This window comes from Panthera tigris, chromosome A1 (assembly GCF_018350195.1).
Source record: "Panthera tigris isolate Pti1 chromosome A1, P.tigris_Pti1_mat1.1, whole genome shotgun sequence".
In the NCBI taxonomy this organism is placed as follows: Eukaryota; Metazoa; Chordata; class Mammalia; order Carnivora; family Felidae; genus Panthera; species Panthera tigris.
Genome location: NC_056660.1, coordinates 697741 through 709961, shown reverse-complemented (window position 1 = coordinate 709961; position 12221 = coordinate 697741). Strand labels below are relative to the sequence as shown.

The window sequence follows — 12221 nt, the reverse complement described above, 5'->3', positions numbered from 1 at the left end:
ATTCTTACTTACTTGGAAAGCTGAGCTTCAAATTGCAACCTCCTGACATTTCACTAAGTTGGGAATGACTTGGAAAAAGTACGAAAATGACCTATTCTCGGAGTGAAAGGAAACTAACTGTGGTTCAACATTTGCGTAGTATTAGGTATTAGAGGTTTCTCTTTGGTACTAACCGTTGCGGAGAAAAGCCCGTATAACGTGTTTTCCACTACAGCCATGCTTATTAGAGTGGGCCAGATACGAATGATCTAGAAAAGTTCACTGAGTCATCCAATTAGGATGTCCTCACTGCCATATGCACCAGAAAAGAGTAAAGGCTGAGGGGTGATTTTTTCTAAGATAAAATTGAAGTAAAAATGTGGACTCTGTGCTTTTCAGTGATGATGTACTTAGTGATATCACCCACGGCCGAGATGATGAAGTTTAGTTATATATTCTGTGTTGTATATGCTTTCTAAGAAGATTGCTTTGGTTTTGACCTGCAGTACCTAAGCAGGTCTGTAAACCTTTTGGTTAAGCTGCCGCTTGAGAATTGCTTTGTTTTCCAGAGAAACCAAGGCTCACACTTTGTACATACTTTATTTGAATAATCAAAGTAGCAGCATTATTAATATCTGACGGAATTATTAGCTGCCTCATCACAGAACCAGCAAGAAACCACTCTCTCAAGTGCGAGTCTCAAGACAATTCAAGTCTCCTTCATCCTTAAGAAACCAAAGTGGACAAGTGTGCTTTTCATTTGGCTCCAGAGAAGCTATGGCTGAGGCGCCAGGGGGACTCAGTCAGTGAAGCATGTGCTCTTGATCTCGGCTCAGGTCATGATCTCACCGTTCGGGAGTCTGAGCCCCGTGTCTGTCAGTGCAGAGCCTGCTTGGGAGTGTCCCTCCATCTCTCGGCCCCTCCCTCTCTCTCAAAAGAACAACAACAAAGCTGTAATTTAGAGCAAAATGTATTAAGTTGTGTGGCTGTACCTTCCATTCCTGGTAGACACAACTGTTTACAGAATTTACTAGCACATCTGGCACAAAGCTGAGATGGACAACTCAAAGGTGGGGTTACTCCAAGTAAGCTCAAACTTTTTGTCTTCCTTCCCTGACCCCGCTTCTGTCAAAATAACTTGCCACTTTCCCTATAATTAAGTTTCATCTGTTCAAGATTTTTTTTTTTTTTTCTCCTTGCTGACTTGTAACAGCTTTCATCCTTCTGAGCCTAAACTCCTACTGAAGGAATTACTCGTCGTTCTACTTGGGTTTCTAGCCTGGCCTTACCTCTTGGATCAACAGTACATCACCTTGTAATAACGTGTGCTTATAAAGATGATGATGGAGATCTTCAGCATGATTTTGAGAGAACAGATTTTCTTTAAAAACCCGTTTCTCTTAGTGTGTATTAGATTAAGGTACTGTCTCCCTTGCTGTTCCTGACCTATCCACTGCTGCTCAGTCTTGTGATTTTTCTAGAAAGTACTAGATACAGTACTAGTGCATGATTCAATATAGCTGAAAAAATTCCAATCCCAGCTGTCATTTAGTTAAAAATATTACACATTAGTATCCACCTTGAAGTCTTGAGACTTGAGATACAAAGAAAATAGACCAACATTGTGGTATTTTATTGAGAAAACTGTAGGAAAAGGCCGTTTTAGTAAAGTAAAAACGGCTCTCTCAAATATCTGTACAATGTGGTCAAATATGTGACCTTTTGAAAAATTTTCATTAAAATTGTAATTCAAACAATTACAAAACCAATCAGGAACTAAATAATTTTATCCATCTCTGTAGTCCAGATGGGGTTTGACTTACTAGTTTGCCAAATATTTCTTAAAAGAATTTAAGACCTGTGGGGAATCTGTAGAGACGACAGCTCTTCACATGAGGCCCAGTGTGGCGGACAAACCTTGGCTGCCTTCCCAGCGTTCGTAACGAGGGCACAGGATCTGCTTTTTAAAAATTACTTGATGGATTCTAAGAACAAGGATAAAAGTTAGTTCATGAGTTGTATCTTCTTTTATCTTTTCCCGGAATAAAGGGTAACTGCAAGTACAAAGTTGTCACCTCCAATTCAGGACCTGTGGCAACTGCAGATTAGACATCACACCGCCTCCCTCGAACCTGCCTACCAAGTCAGAGAAGTCATCCTTCGAGGCCAGCAAATTCGCCCCTTATTTACTGCTTGGCATACACAGACTTGTTTTTAATGCAGAAATTCACCAGGGCTAGTAGAAAATTTCAAGTTAGAAAAGAGACTTTTAATTTTCTTAAATAATTCTATATACCATTCCACATTGTGGAAAAACCGAAGTATGCAGTCTGGAGACAACATCAAGATTTGAGAACACTGGCACAAACACATCTCTATTTCAGAATATATTAGAACCGCCACGTCCCATCTCACAGCCCGTAACAGATACCCAGCCCAAAACTGCAAGAGGTTTACAGATGAAACTTCAAAGCTGGAGGTGTTAGCTGTGCCAGGGTCCCGAAACAGGTCTGGGAAGGACTCCGTCCCGACTCTGTTCCGTCACTGCAGCTGCACTCTGTAGGCGCCTATCAGCAGCTTCACCTGTCGAAAGAACAGAGGCATACGTAGCAGCACCAACACCTCTGCCGAGTCCCCCTTTCTTAGAGGAGGGAAAACGCGCGCGCGCGCACGTGCGCGGCTGAGAGTTCTTATTTGGCAATGTTCTCAAATTGATTATCAATTCAAGTGTTAGGTTATCACTTGTAATAAACCCAAGTGCTTAAAGTTATAGTAAACAACTACCATTTATTACATAGACTTTTTTGGTTCATCTTCATTTTACAAAGAAATGTTTAGTGAGCAGCCTATGAGACATACATATGGCCATTAAATAACAGCCTAGAATACAACTCAGGCTGCTCCGTACTGGAGAGATGCATTCTTCTCATCTTTCCACACAATTTATGACACACAATTATGTCTAACACATTGTATGTTCTTTTTTTTTTCCCCTTTAAGTAGGCTTCACAACCAGCGTGGAGCCCAATGTGGGGCTTGTGAACTCACGACCATTGGATGCTTAGGGACACCTGGGTAGCTTTGTTGGCTGAGCACCTACTTCGTCTCAGGTCGTGATCTCCCGGTTCGTGAGACTGAGCCCCACATTGGGCTTGCTGCTGGAATAGCAATGTGAGTAGTTGCACTAAATGTGAGGAAAGGATTGTCACCTTGGCAGAAGGCGCTTCCGTCAACCTTATGAAGAGTTTATTGAGGCCTGTAGCAGGGCTGAACGAGTAAACAAAATGGCTATCCTAGAGAGAAAGACCACAGTCAGTGTTTCCTCAAACTTCTACATCTAAGAGTATCACTGTAGCTTAAGAGAACAAAAACCTTTCAGACGAGAATACCAGTTTTGTATTTTAATTTATATAAAGCAATTTCCTGTGACTACTTTCCCCTTGATTTATTAAAAAGATACAAATGACAAAAAAGCTTGTTAAGATTTATCTGCAAAAAAACAATACTCAGATAAATCTTTAGGATTAGCATGTATCCAGCCATATAGAGCCTGAGTGTTAAAAATCTTCATAACCAGTTAATTTTGCTGACTTCAGCCTAAGGAAAGAATTCTACCTGTGGAAAAGGAAACATACACAAAGATTCTTCAAGACCATTTTTTTATGTTAAAAAATGTATATAGCCACTAATAGATTTGTTATTATAAAGCAAAATTACAGTATGACGGTTGCCTAAAGCTCAGCCTAAGTACACCCATGTTATACTAGTGGTTGTGTTTCTGGGTATTTGAAGAACAGAATACTTTTAAGATTTCCAAATTTTTCTTTAAGTGAATGTCTGTAATTATAACGGTGGGAAAAGGCAGAGTATTTTAAAATCAGTATGTTTCTTCTACCTTAAGAATTTCTAAGACGTGGTAAATGTAACTTAAGGCATATATATCAAACATTTAGAAATCCACACTTTATTGACAAAATGTGGGACAATTTTACTTTATGATTATGGGTTATTGCCTCATTTCCAAGTAGTTTACTAAATTAAAATTAACGTACTTTATCAAAACAGCAATTTAAACGTCATCTGTGCTTCTGGATCAGAAGAATGTGCTTTTCAGTAACGAACTACAGAAAATCTTACCAGAAAAACCGGAAGTTGAAATTTATCATTTAACACTACAGCTTGCACACTACACGGTCCACAGAGCCGAGCAATTACTTCTTTACCCAAGAAGTTTGCATGGAAAATAAACAGCAGGATGCCAGAGCCTGAATAAGGGAGATGTAAACACAGATTTTAATACCACTCCTAACATGGCCACCTTTCAGCTCAGAGGGAGACGCACCACCCCGTACAAGTTGGAAGCGGTCCCCGGAATGCGCCTGGGTGCAGCAGCACCCCACCCAGTGCCCATTCACACCAAATCATCAGCCCTCCGATTTCAAAACTCGGCATTAGAAAAAATTTTTTAAAAGTTTATTTATTTTGAGAGAGAGACAGAGTGAGCAGGGGAGGAGCAGAGACAGAGGGGGAGAGAGAATTCCAAAGGCTCTGTGCCCAACCTGGGGCTCAAACTCATGAACCATGAGCTCATGACCTGAACCGAAAGCAAGAGTCAGATGCTTAACTGAGCCACCCAGGTGTCCCTCCCAGCACTTTTCAAACCACAGATCCCTTTTATTTTCTGTCTAATCCCTACTGAGAACTCATGAATCAAAATTTTTAAAATATGCTTTTCTACATAACAGTTTTTGGTCTAAAAAAGTAGCGGTATTTATAATTTGCAGCTGAATACATATTCATGTCCATGGAATGCAAATGTCCATGGAAGCAAACTTCTGTGGTGGCTGTTTCTGGGTGTGGGTTTGAATGATTGTCCATTTTCTTCCACATGGTATTTGGCCCTTTCCAAATTTTTCGGTTAATACCCAAACTTATTCTAGGCAGGGGGAGGAACATGAGGTCTGAAGCTTTCACTGAATATCCGAACTGTACCGCATGACTCATTTCTTTGAACATTAAGCCATACTTTCCAGTATAACAGAAAATAGGCGTATGAACTCCATGACCCTTCTGGTAAGCCACTTTCAGGACAAAAAAAACAATGGTCCAGAACAATTATAAACTTCATAATAGAGACCCAAAGGAACCATCTGTCCTGATCCCAGGGAAAGAAGAACACAGAGCCCCTGGCCCTCTTACCTTTCCTTTCAAGGTGTTTAAGGTCTGACATCCTGGCTTTGCTCTCTAGCTTTAAAATGCAACCCCCCACGCACCTGAGTGCTGAGGTTCAAAAGAAGAGAAGGCCTACAGTCTTTTTCCCGTCCGCTCCACTATCAAAGAGTTGAGTATTTACTACTGTCTGCACCGAAAAGGAGGGTGGTGTAACTCTTCAAAATGGCCCGAATGGGGACACGTGGTCAACAGTGAAAATCCTATCCGAAAATCTTTCATTCAGGTGCTGTTTATTCTGACCAAAAGGAGATCTAAGGGGGGTGTGTTTATTTGCTCTCCTCTGACAGATACTTGAATTTCACAGAAGAAAATGACACAGGGGACTCTAATCAGTTTGCCAGCAGTTGTTTTGTGGTATCGATATAAACATTTTCTCCAGCCAAACTAGGTGCTGAACAATTACAGTCTCCTCAAGAGCCCAAGGTCAGTGTTTCTCAGGGCTGAGTGTGCTCCTAAATGGAGACTTCACCAGGGTGTTGACTGAGGGTCAGGTCTGGGCGGGGCCTGAGAGTCTGCATCTCTCACGAGCTAGCGAGGGGCAGGAAAACCTATCAGGATCTTCCGTCTGAGATCTTTGAGATCAAGGCATCTTTGAGATTTTGGAAACAGAAAATTTCTGTTGGCTGCAGATGTTGTGCATGTGCAGAAAAGAGCCCTCAGTAACCCTAAGGCAGTCCTGGTGCTCTGGAGCCCATGAGTTACGCATGCTGGGAGACGCCGGGCTCAACTAACCCATCCCTGCACCCCAACCCCCGACCTGGTGCTCGCCACCCAGCAATGCGAACTAACCGTCTGGACAGTGGAAACCACGAATGATTCTTCAGTGTCCAGGTCACTAAACACAGGTGTTATGAATAGATGTCTTTTCATGGTATGAAATTTTCCTGGCTATATTTTAATTAAATTTCCATTAAGGAATCCATACGATTTATTTTATTAATTTAAAAAATTTTTAAGTTATTCATCTTGAGAGAGAGAGACCTAGCATGAGTGGGGGAGGGGCAGAGAGAGAGTGAGAAAGAATCCTAAGCAGGCTCCGTGCTGTCAGCACAGAGCCCGGCGTAATGCTCTAAGTCATGAAACCACCAGATATGACCTAAGCCAAAACCAGAGCTGGACGCTTAACTGATTGAGCCACGCAGGTGCCCCTGAGTACATATTTTTTAAATGGATGTTTTTATTTTTTTAACAGAAAAGGAAAAGCCCAGCTTCCTACTTTCAGGCAGAGACAGTGTTATCTCCATCTAAATATGTGGTGTCCCAGTGTCCCAGAGAAGGCCATGCCATGGTCATGGTCTTGCCTGCAAAGCAGCTGTTAAGCAGAGCCTAGGAAGCAGAACTGAAGTTTCCATCCCTCGGTACTCAACTTTACGATGAGCCAAGACACTGGCTTATTCAGGAGAAACATTCACTCTGGGCTTAGAATCCTGAAGCTAACTAAATTTTAATAAAACTCAATTAAAAAAAAACAAACGTATAACTAGGGGTGCGTGGGTGGTTCAGTTGGTTAAGTGCTGACTTGATTTCGGCTCAGGTTATGATCTCATAGTTCATGGGTTCAAGCCCCACACTGGGCTCTGCACTGCCAGCGGGGGGCCTGCTTGGGATTCTCTCGCCCTCTCTCTCTGCCCCTCCCCTGCTTGTGCACGCACGCACTCTCTCTCAAAATAAATAAACATTAAAAAAAGAAAAAACCAAACAAGTACAATTATTAAGACCCAACTTCCATACTGTGTGTGTGTGTGTGTGTGTGTGTGTGTGAGAAATGGTTTTATTCAAGTACGGGGACAGGACCTGTGGGCAGAAAGAGCTGCCCCAACTTCCGCACTTTTTAAACAAGTGCTAACACAGTGCTCTGTGGGTCCCTCCAGGTCACCTAGGATGGGAGGTACCAACTGGGTTTCTCTCTGCCAGAGTAGCCCTGCTGTTAACCATTTTGCAGAATTATTACACACACTGGGACTCTGTTAAGTTATGTTCACAGAAAGAGGTCTACACTGTTTAAAAATTAGTTAAAGTGTCCCTTTTCAAACGGAGAGAAAACATAGGCTTACCTTCTGGTATGTTCTGTGGGGGTTTATAATTGAAATCCGTTGAAAAATCTGGCCCCTCACAGAGACGGTGACATGCTATTGGGAAGATTGGTTCTAACAGAGCAAGACGTGCCTCAAAGTAGTCCCTTATTGTTTCTTCTGCTACTCTTGAAAGTCTAACAAAAAAGAATAGACTTGTTAATATTGACGGAGAAAATAACCATGAGTCACTTTATCATCAAACTGTTCAATACCGGCGAGGCCTTCCCAAATCAACTTAAAAAAAAAACGTTAACTTCCTACTCATCGTTCCCTCCCTGCACTTTTCTTTAGCACTCGGCACCTGACACACTATGTATGTGTCTTACTGTCTGTGCTGTCACATGGAAATTCAGGCCGTAAGAGAGCAAATCTTTCTCTCTCACTGCTGTCTCCATCTTCCCAGTCTTCTGAATAGTTCCTGGTACACGGACAGCACTCAGGACTTATTTGTCTATGAAAATGAGAATTCTATTAATAAATTCAAAAACTGCCACACACACAGACACACACACACCCCCACACACACCTTGTTATAGTACTTAGTTTAGAAAGCAGTCGAATGAACTGAGAAGTGCTAATTCAGAAAATATTTTTAAACGACTCATTTGGCTTGCCCAGGACATTCTGGTTTTAGGAGGAGAAGTCCGGTGTGCTGGATCACAGATGCACAAAAGTTACCGGCTGGGGAAGGCTTCCGGCAAAGGCCGCCGATGTCGGCAGACTCACCACGCACACGCCCTTTCGTTCTGTTTTTTGTCTCTCATCTGAAATTTACCTACTTGCTGCTTAGGATATTGATACCGGAACTGGAGTAACTATCGTGCAGAGGCACGAAGATCCGAGTCACACCCTGAGCGTGGCTGGCGGTGGAGGAGGAAGAGAGGGGAAGAGTGGCCATTCCTGCCGAAGGCTGCCTACCCCCGGACTTCCCGTTACAGGAACAATAAACACCTTACTTGTGTTACCTACTGTTTGTGAAGTTTCTGTTACGTGTTGCCAAAATACTCGTTAAGTGAAAAAGCTACCGAATGACTTGCATGAACTTTTAATTAGAATAAAATGATTTAGAATTCACTTAAAAAGAGGTGTCTAGGTGGCTCAGCTGGATGAGCATCTAACTCTCGATTCTGGCTCGGGTCACGATACCAGGCTTGTGGAATCAAGCCCAGGGTTGGGCTCCGTGCTGAGCATGGAGCCTGCTTAAGATCCTCTCTCTCACAAAGAAAAATAATACTAATAATTCGCTTGAAAAAGAATGATCTTGAAAGGATAAACTGGGGTATATCCAGACAACGCGACACTATTCAGTAAAACAAGAAATGTGCTATCTAGCCATCAGACACGGAGGACGGAGGCGGCTATGTTTTTATAGCATTATTTACAACAGTCAGATTTTGGAAGCGGCCCAACTCTTGGTCCATCGACTGAAGAATAAAGATGTGGAATACATATACGATGTAACGTTATTCAGTCCTAAAAAAGAACGATGTCTTGTCCCTTGCAGCCACATGGGTGGAGCTAGAGAGCATTACGCTAAGTGAAGTAAGTCAGAGAAAAAGACAAATACCATACGACTTCACTCGTGTGGAACTGAAGAAACAAAACCAAGGAAAAATGAAGACACAAACCAAAAAACACATTCTTAACTACAGAGAACGAAGTGTGGTGGCCAGAGGGGAGGCTGATAGGGGGAAGGCTGAACCAGGTGACCGGGAAAAAGCGTACACTCGTCACGGAGGAGCACCGGGTTTGCCGGGTCACTACACCGTCCACCTGAAGCCAGTGTGACCCTGTATGTCAACTACCCCGGAGTTCAAACAAACGAGCGAACATTAAAAAAAAGGCGTGGAAGGATCTTCGATGCCTACTACTATGAGAAAGAAGCCATCTGAAGAAGGCAAGCACCAGGATTACAACTGCATGACATTCTGGAAAAAGCAAAACTAGAGAGAAAGTAAAAAGACGAGTGGTTGCCAGGGGTCAGGGGGTAGGAAGGGATAAGCAGGACAGAGGATGTTCAGGGCAGTGGCACTCTGAATGGCACCAATGGTGGGTACATGTCATTACAATGTGTTAAAACCCCAAGCTGCACAACACCAAGGTGAACCCTCAGGTAAACCAGGGAGTTTGGACGGGAACAGTCCATGCAGGTTCACTGGGTTCAGTGGATACGCCACTCTGGCGACAGAAGTTGGCGGGGAAGTTGTGCATGTGTGGAAACAGAGGGTATTTAGGAACCTCTGGGCTTTCGGCTCAACTTCACCGTGACTTAAAACTGCTCTAAAAATTATGTCTATTAAAAAAGCAACAACTACAGCTTATGTAGTTTTGAGAAAATGTCCGTAAGCCAAATTACAAGCATAATTAAGGTTTTAAGGAGTTACTCCTAGGTAAGACTGCGTTAAGTTTAAAAGTCTGAGGACCTCAAGGACTTGCGGAAAAACAACTCATATGGCACTTACTAAACGTATGAGCTTTTGAGAACAGAAACCTGGCAGGACTTCCACTCGACAATCTTTTCCCGTTCCACACCTCTAATGACGACGTGTCCAAGACGACTCTGTGACTGAGCCACGGCACATTCACGCACACTTACGTCTCTAAGTGACTCTTCAGCAAGTCGTACACCAACACGTTGTTACACTGCTTCGCAAAATGCAGGGCGCTATTTTGGTGCTTTGACAAAATATTGCAGTCAGCTCCACATTCAATTACAAGTCGTACGATATCGGAATTTCCTCTTTTACAGGCCTATGACAGGAGAAAAGGAGTCGTAATCACTTAACTGCAAAATAAGAGAACTACCCATCAGTGTTTGTCCCCTTGTCCACACGTGAGCCCAGGTGTTCTTCAAGAAGAGGACAGAAGGCCAGAGGGGGGCGGGGAGAACACGGTTATCAGGTCTCACCCACGGTTACCAACTGTGACGTCGACAGGTGGCATGTGCTCCTTTTACTCCGCGAACAGTACCGAAATCTGTGCTACATTCAATCTCCTCCCTGACTCCTGGGGAAACGGGCAAGTCTGAGAAAGGTACTTCTGTCCCAAGACAGAACAAACACCAGGCCTTTCTAAGCTCTGGCGTGCTCCGCTCTTCAGACCAAGTCCTGTGCCCTGGCAGCCGATACCTCAGCACCCAGACAAGTGAGATCCTCTTGGGAATCTCTAAGGGAGCTCTCTTAGCATCACAAAGTAATTTCAAGATTTTCCTAGAAGCTGCTTTAAAGGAGACTAATTAAGCGCAGATACAAATCTGAATCCAGCACATCTAAGATGGAGCTGGATGCAGTTCAAAGACCATTTCTAGAGTAAAAAGACCTACACCCAGGCTCTCTCCTGTCTCTGTTCACTTACCGGCTTTGTGACTTCAAGTAAATCCCTTAATTCTGAGTCTCACTGTTTCCACTTGTCAAGAGGGGATAACGGTACTTCTGCCTCACGACACTGAGGCTGAAATTAAAATAATATATTGTACACAGATATACAATGGAATCCTACTTGGCAATGAGAAAGAATGAAATACAGCCTTTTGGAGCAACGTGGATGGAACTGGAGAGTGTTATGCTAAGTGAAGTAAGTCATACAGAGAAAGGTACCGTATGTTTTCACTCTTATGTGGAAGGGGAAGGGTAAAAAAAAAAAGTTACAGAGAGGGAAGGAGGCAAACCATAAGAGACTCTTAAAAACTGAGAATAAACTGAGGGTTGATGCAGATGGGGGAGGGGAACGGGGCTGATGGGCACTGAGGAGGGCACCTGTTGGGATGAGCACTGGGTGTTGTACGGACACCAATTTGACAATATGTTTCAATATTAAAATCTATATAATATATATTGTACATGGAACAGGGCCAAGCCGGTAAGCTTTCCCACAAGAACAATGCCATCTCGTATGCTACTGAGCATGCGGGACAGCATTTCTACAGAGCAGGTGTCTAAGCCGTGTAATCGCTAGGTCCAAGGGCATGCATCTAGTGACAGATCTGACAAACGCCCTTCAAAAGCATGTAACCCTGTGGTTCTCACTGGGGTGGTTTTGCCCCCAGGGGAATTCAGGCAATGTATGGAGACATTTCTGGTTGTTACACCTGAGGGTGGGTGCAGAGGTCAGGGATGCTGTGACACATCCTACAAGTGATCCGGCCCACAATGTCAGTAGCAGGAAGGGTGAGAGGCCCCTGCTGGGACCAGTTATATGCCCAACATTAGGGGGTGAGAATGTGGTTTCTCCACACCCTCACATTCTGGTAATGATCAAGTTTATACATTATTTCTGAGATGAAAGGTTTTTTATTTTGTTTTAAACATTTCTGAAAATCTTTCCCCAGGTTTATTTCTTCTAATTCTCAAATTCAATAAAACCAATTTAATATACTAAATCTAAGTAAAGCTTAAACAATAGGTGCCCCCCAAAACCCAACACAAACAAAAACCAAAGCAAACCAAAAAAATAAAATACAAAATTAAATACATTTATAGGCAGTCTAATTTAGACAACAGTTTATTACGTATGCTTAAGTTCCTCTCTGGGAAGAAACAGGAAACCATCCCTCGACCTCTTCCCCTCTGGGCACTGCCTTCCTCCTTTTCAGACCAACTCCTCAGTGCCAGCTACATCCAGCATCCACCTTCCCAGCCCCTACAATCCCACATCCCTCAAACCCAATACAAACTCTGCCCAGATGAGGGCGCCAACACCCTCTGCAGTGCTAACCCCCAAGGGCAATTTCTCCCTTTCTCCCAATTTCTCAGCCCATTGTTCTTTGGCATCTCTGACCCACAGATGCTCCGGGCCAGCTCACTCAGGATACCTCTCCCTCCTGATCTTCCTCTTCCTCTGGTCTTTCCTATGTGGCTGCCTTCTCTGACCGTTCTTTCCCTTCCAAATCTCAGTGGTGACCCAACTCTCAGCCTAGGGCTGCAATCATGTTGTCTA

General features: G+C 43.3%; 1 protein-coding gene across 5 annotated transcripts in view; it reads right to left on the bottom strand.

Annotated features, from left to right (window-relative positions):
• Positions 1-2226: 2226 nt before the first annotated feature.
• Positions 2227-12221, bottom strand: part of MPHOSPH8 (M-phase phosphoprotein 8) — a 51964-nt gene continuing 41969 nt past the window's right edge. For 4 of the 5 annotated variants that reach the window (XM_042995262.1, XM_042994052.1, XM_007087875.2 and 1 more), the window contains exons 10-14: positions 9883-10037; positions 7266-7420; positions 4117-4244; positions 3189-3272; positions 2227-2562 (exon numbers count right to left, since the gene is read on the bottom strand). In XM_042995262.1, coding sequence (XP_042851196.1) covers positions 2521-2562; positions 3189-3272; positions 4117-4244; positions 7266-7420; positions 9883-10037 — 564 coding nt within the window. In that variant the 3' untranslated portion in view covers positions 2227-2520. Of the gene's footprint in view, positions 2563-3188; positions 3273-4116; positions 4245-7265; positions 7421-9882; positions 10038-10640; positions 10737-12221 lie in introns of those variants that run through there. The other variant, XM_042996556.1, reaches the window with a different exon arrangement.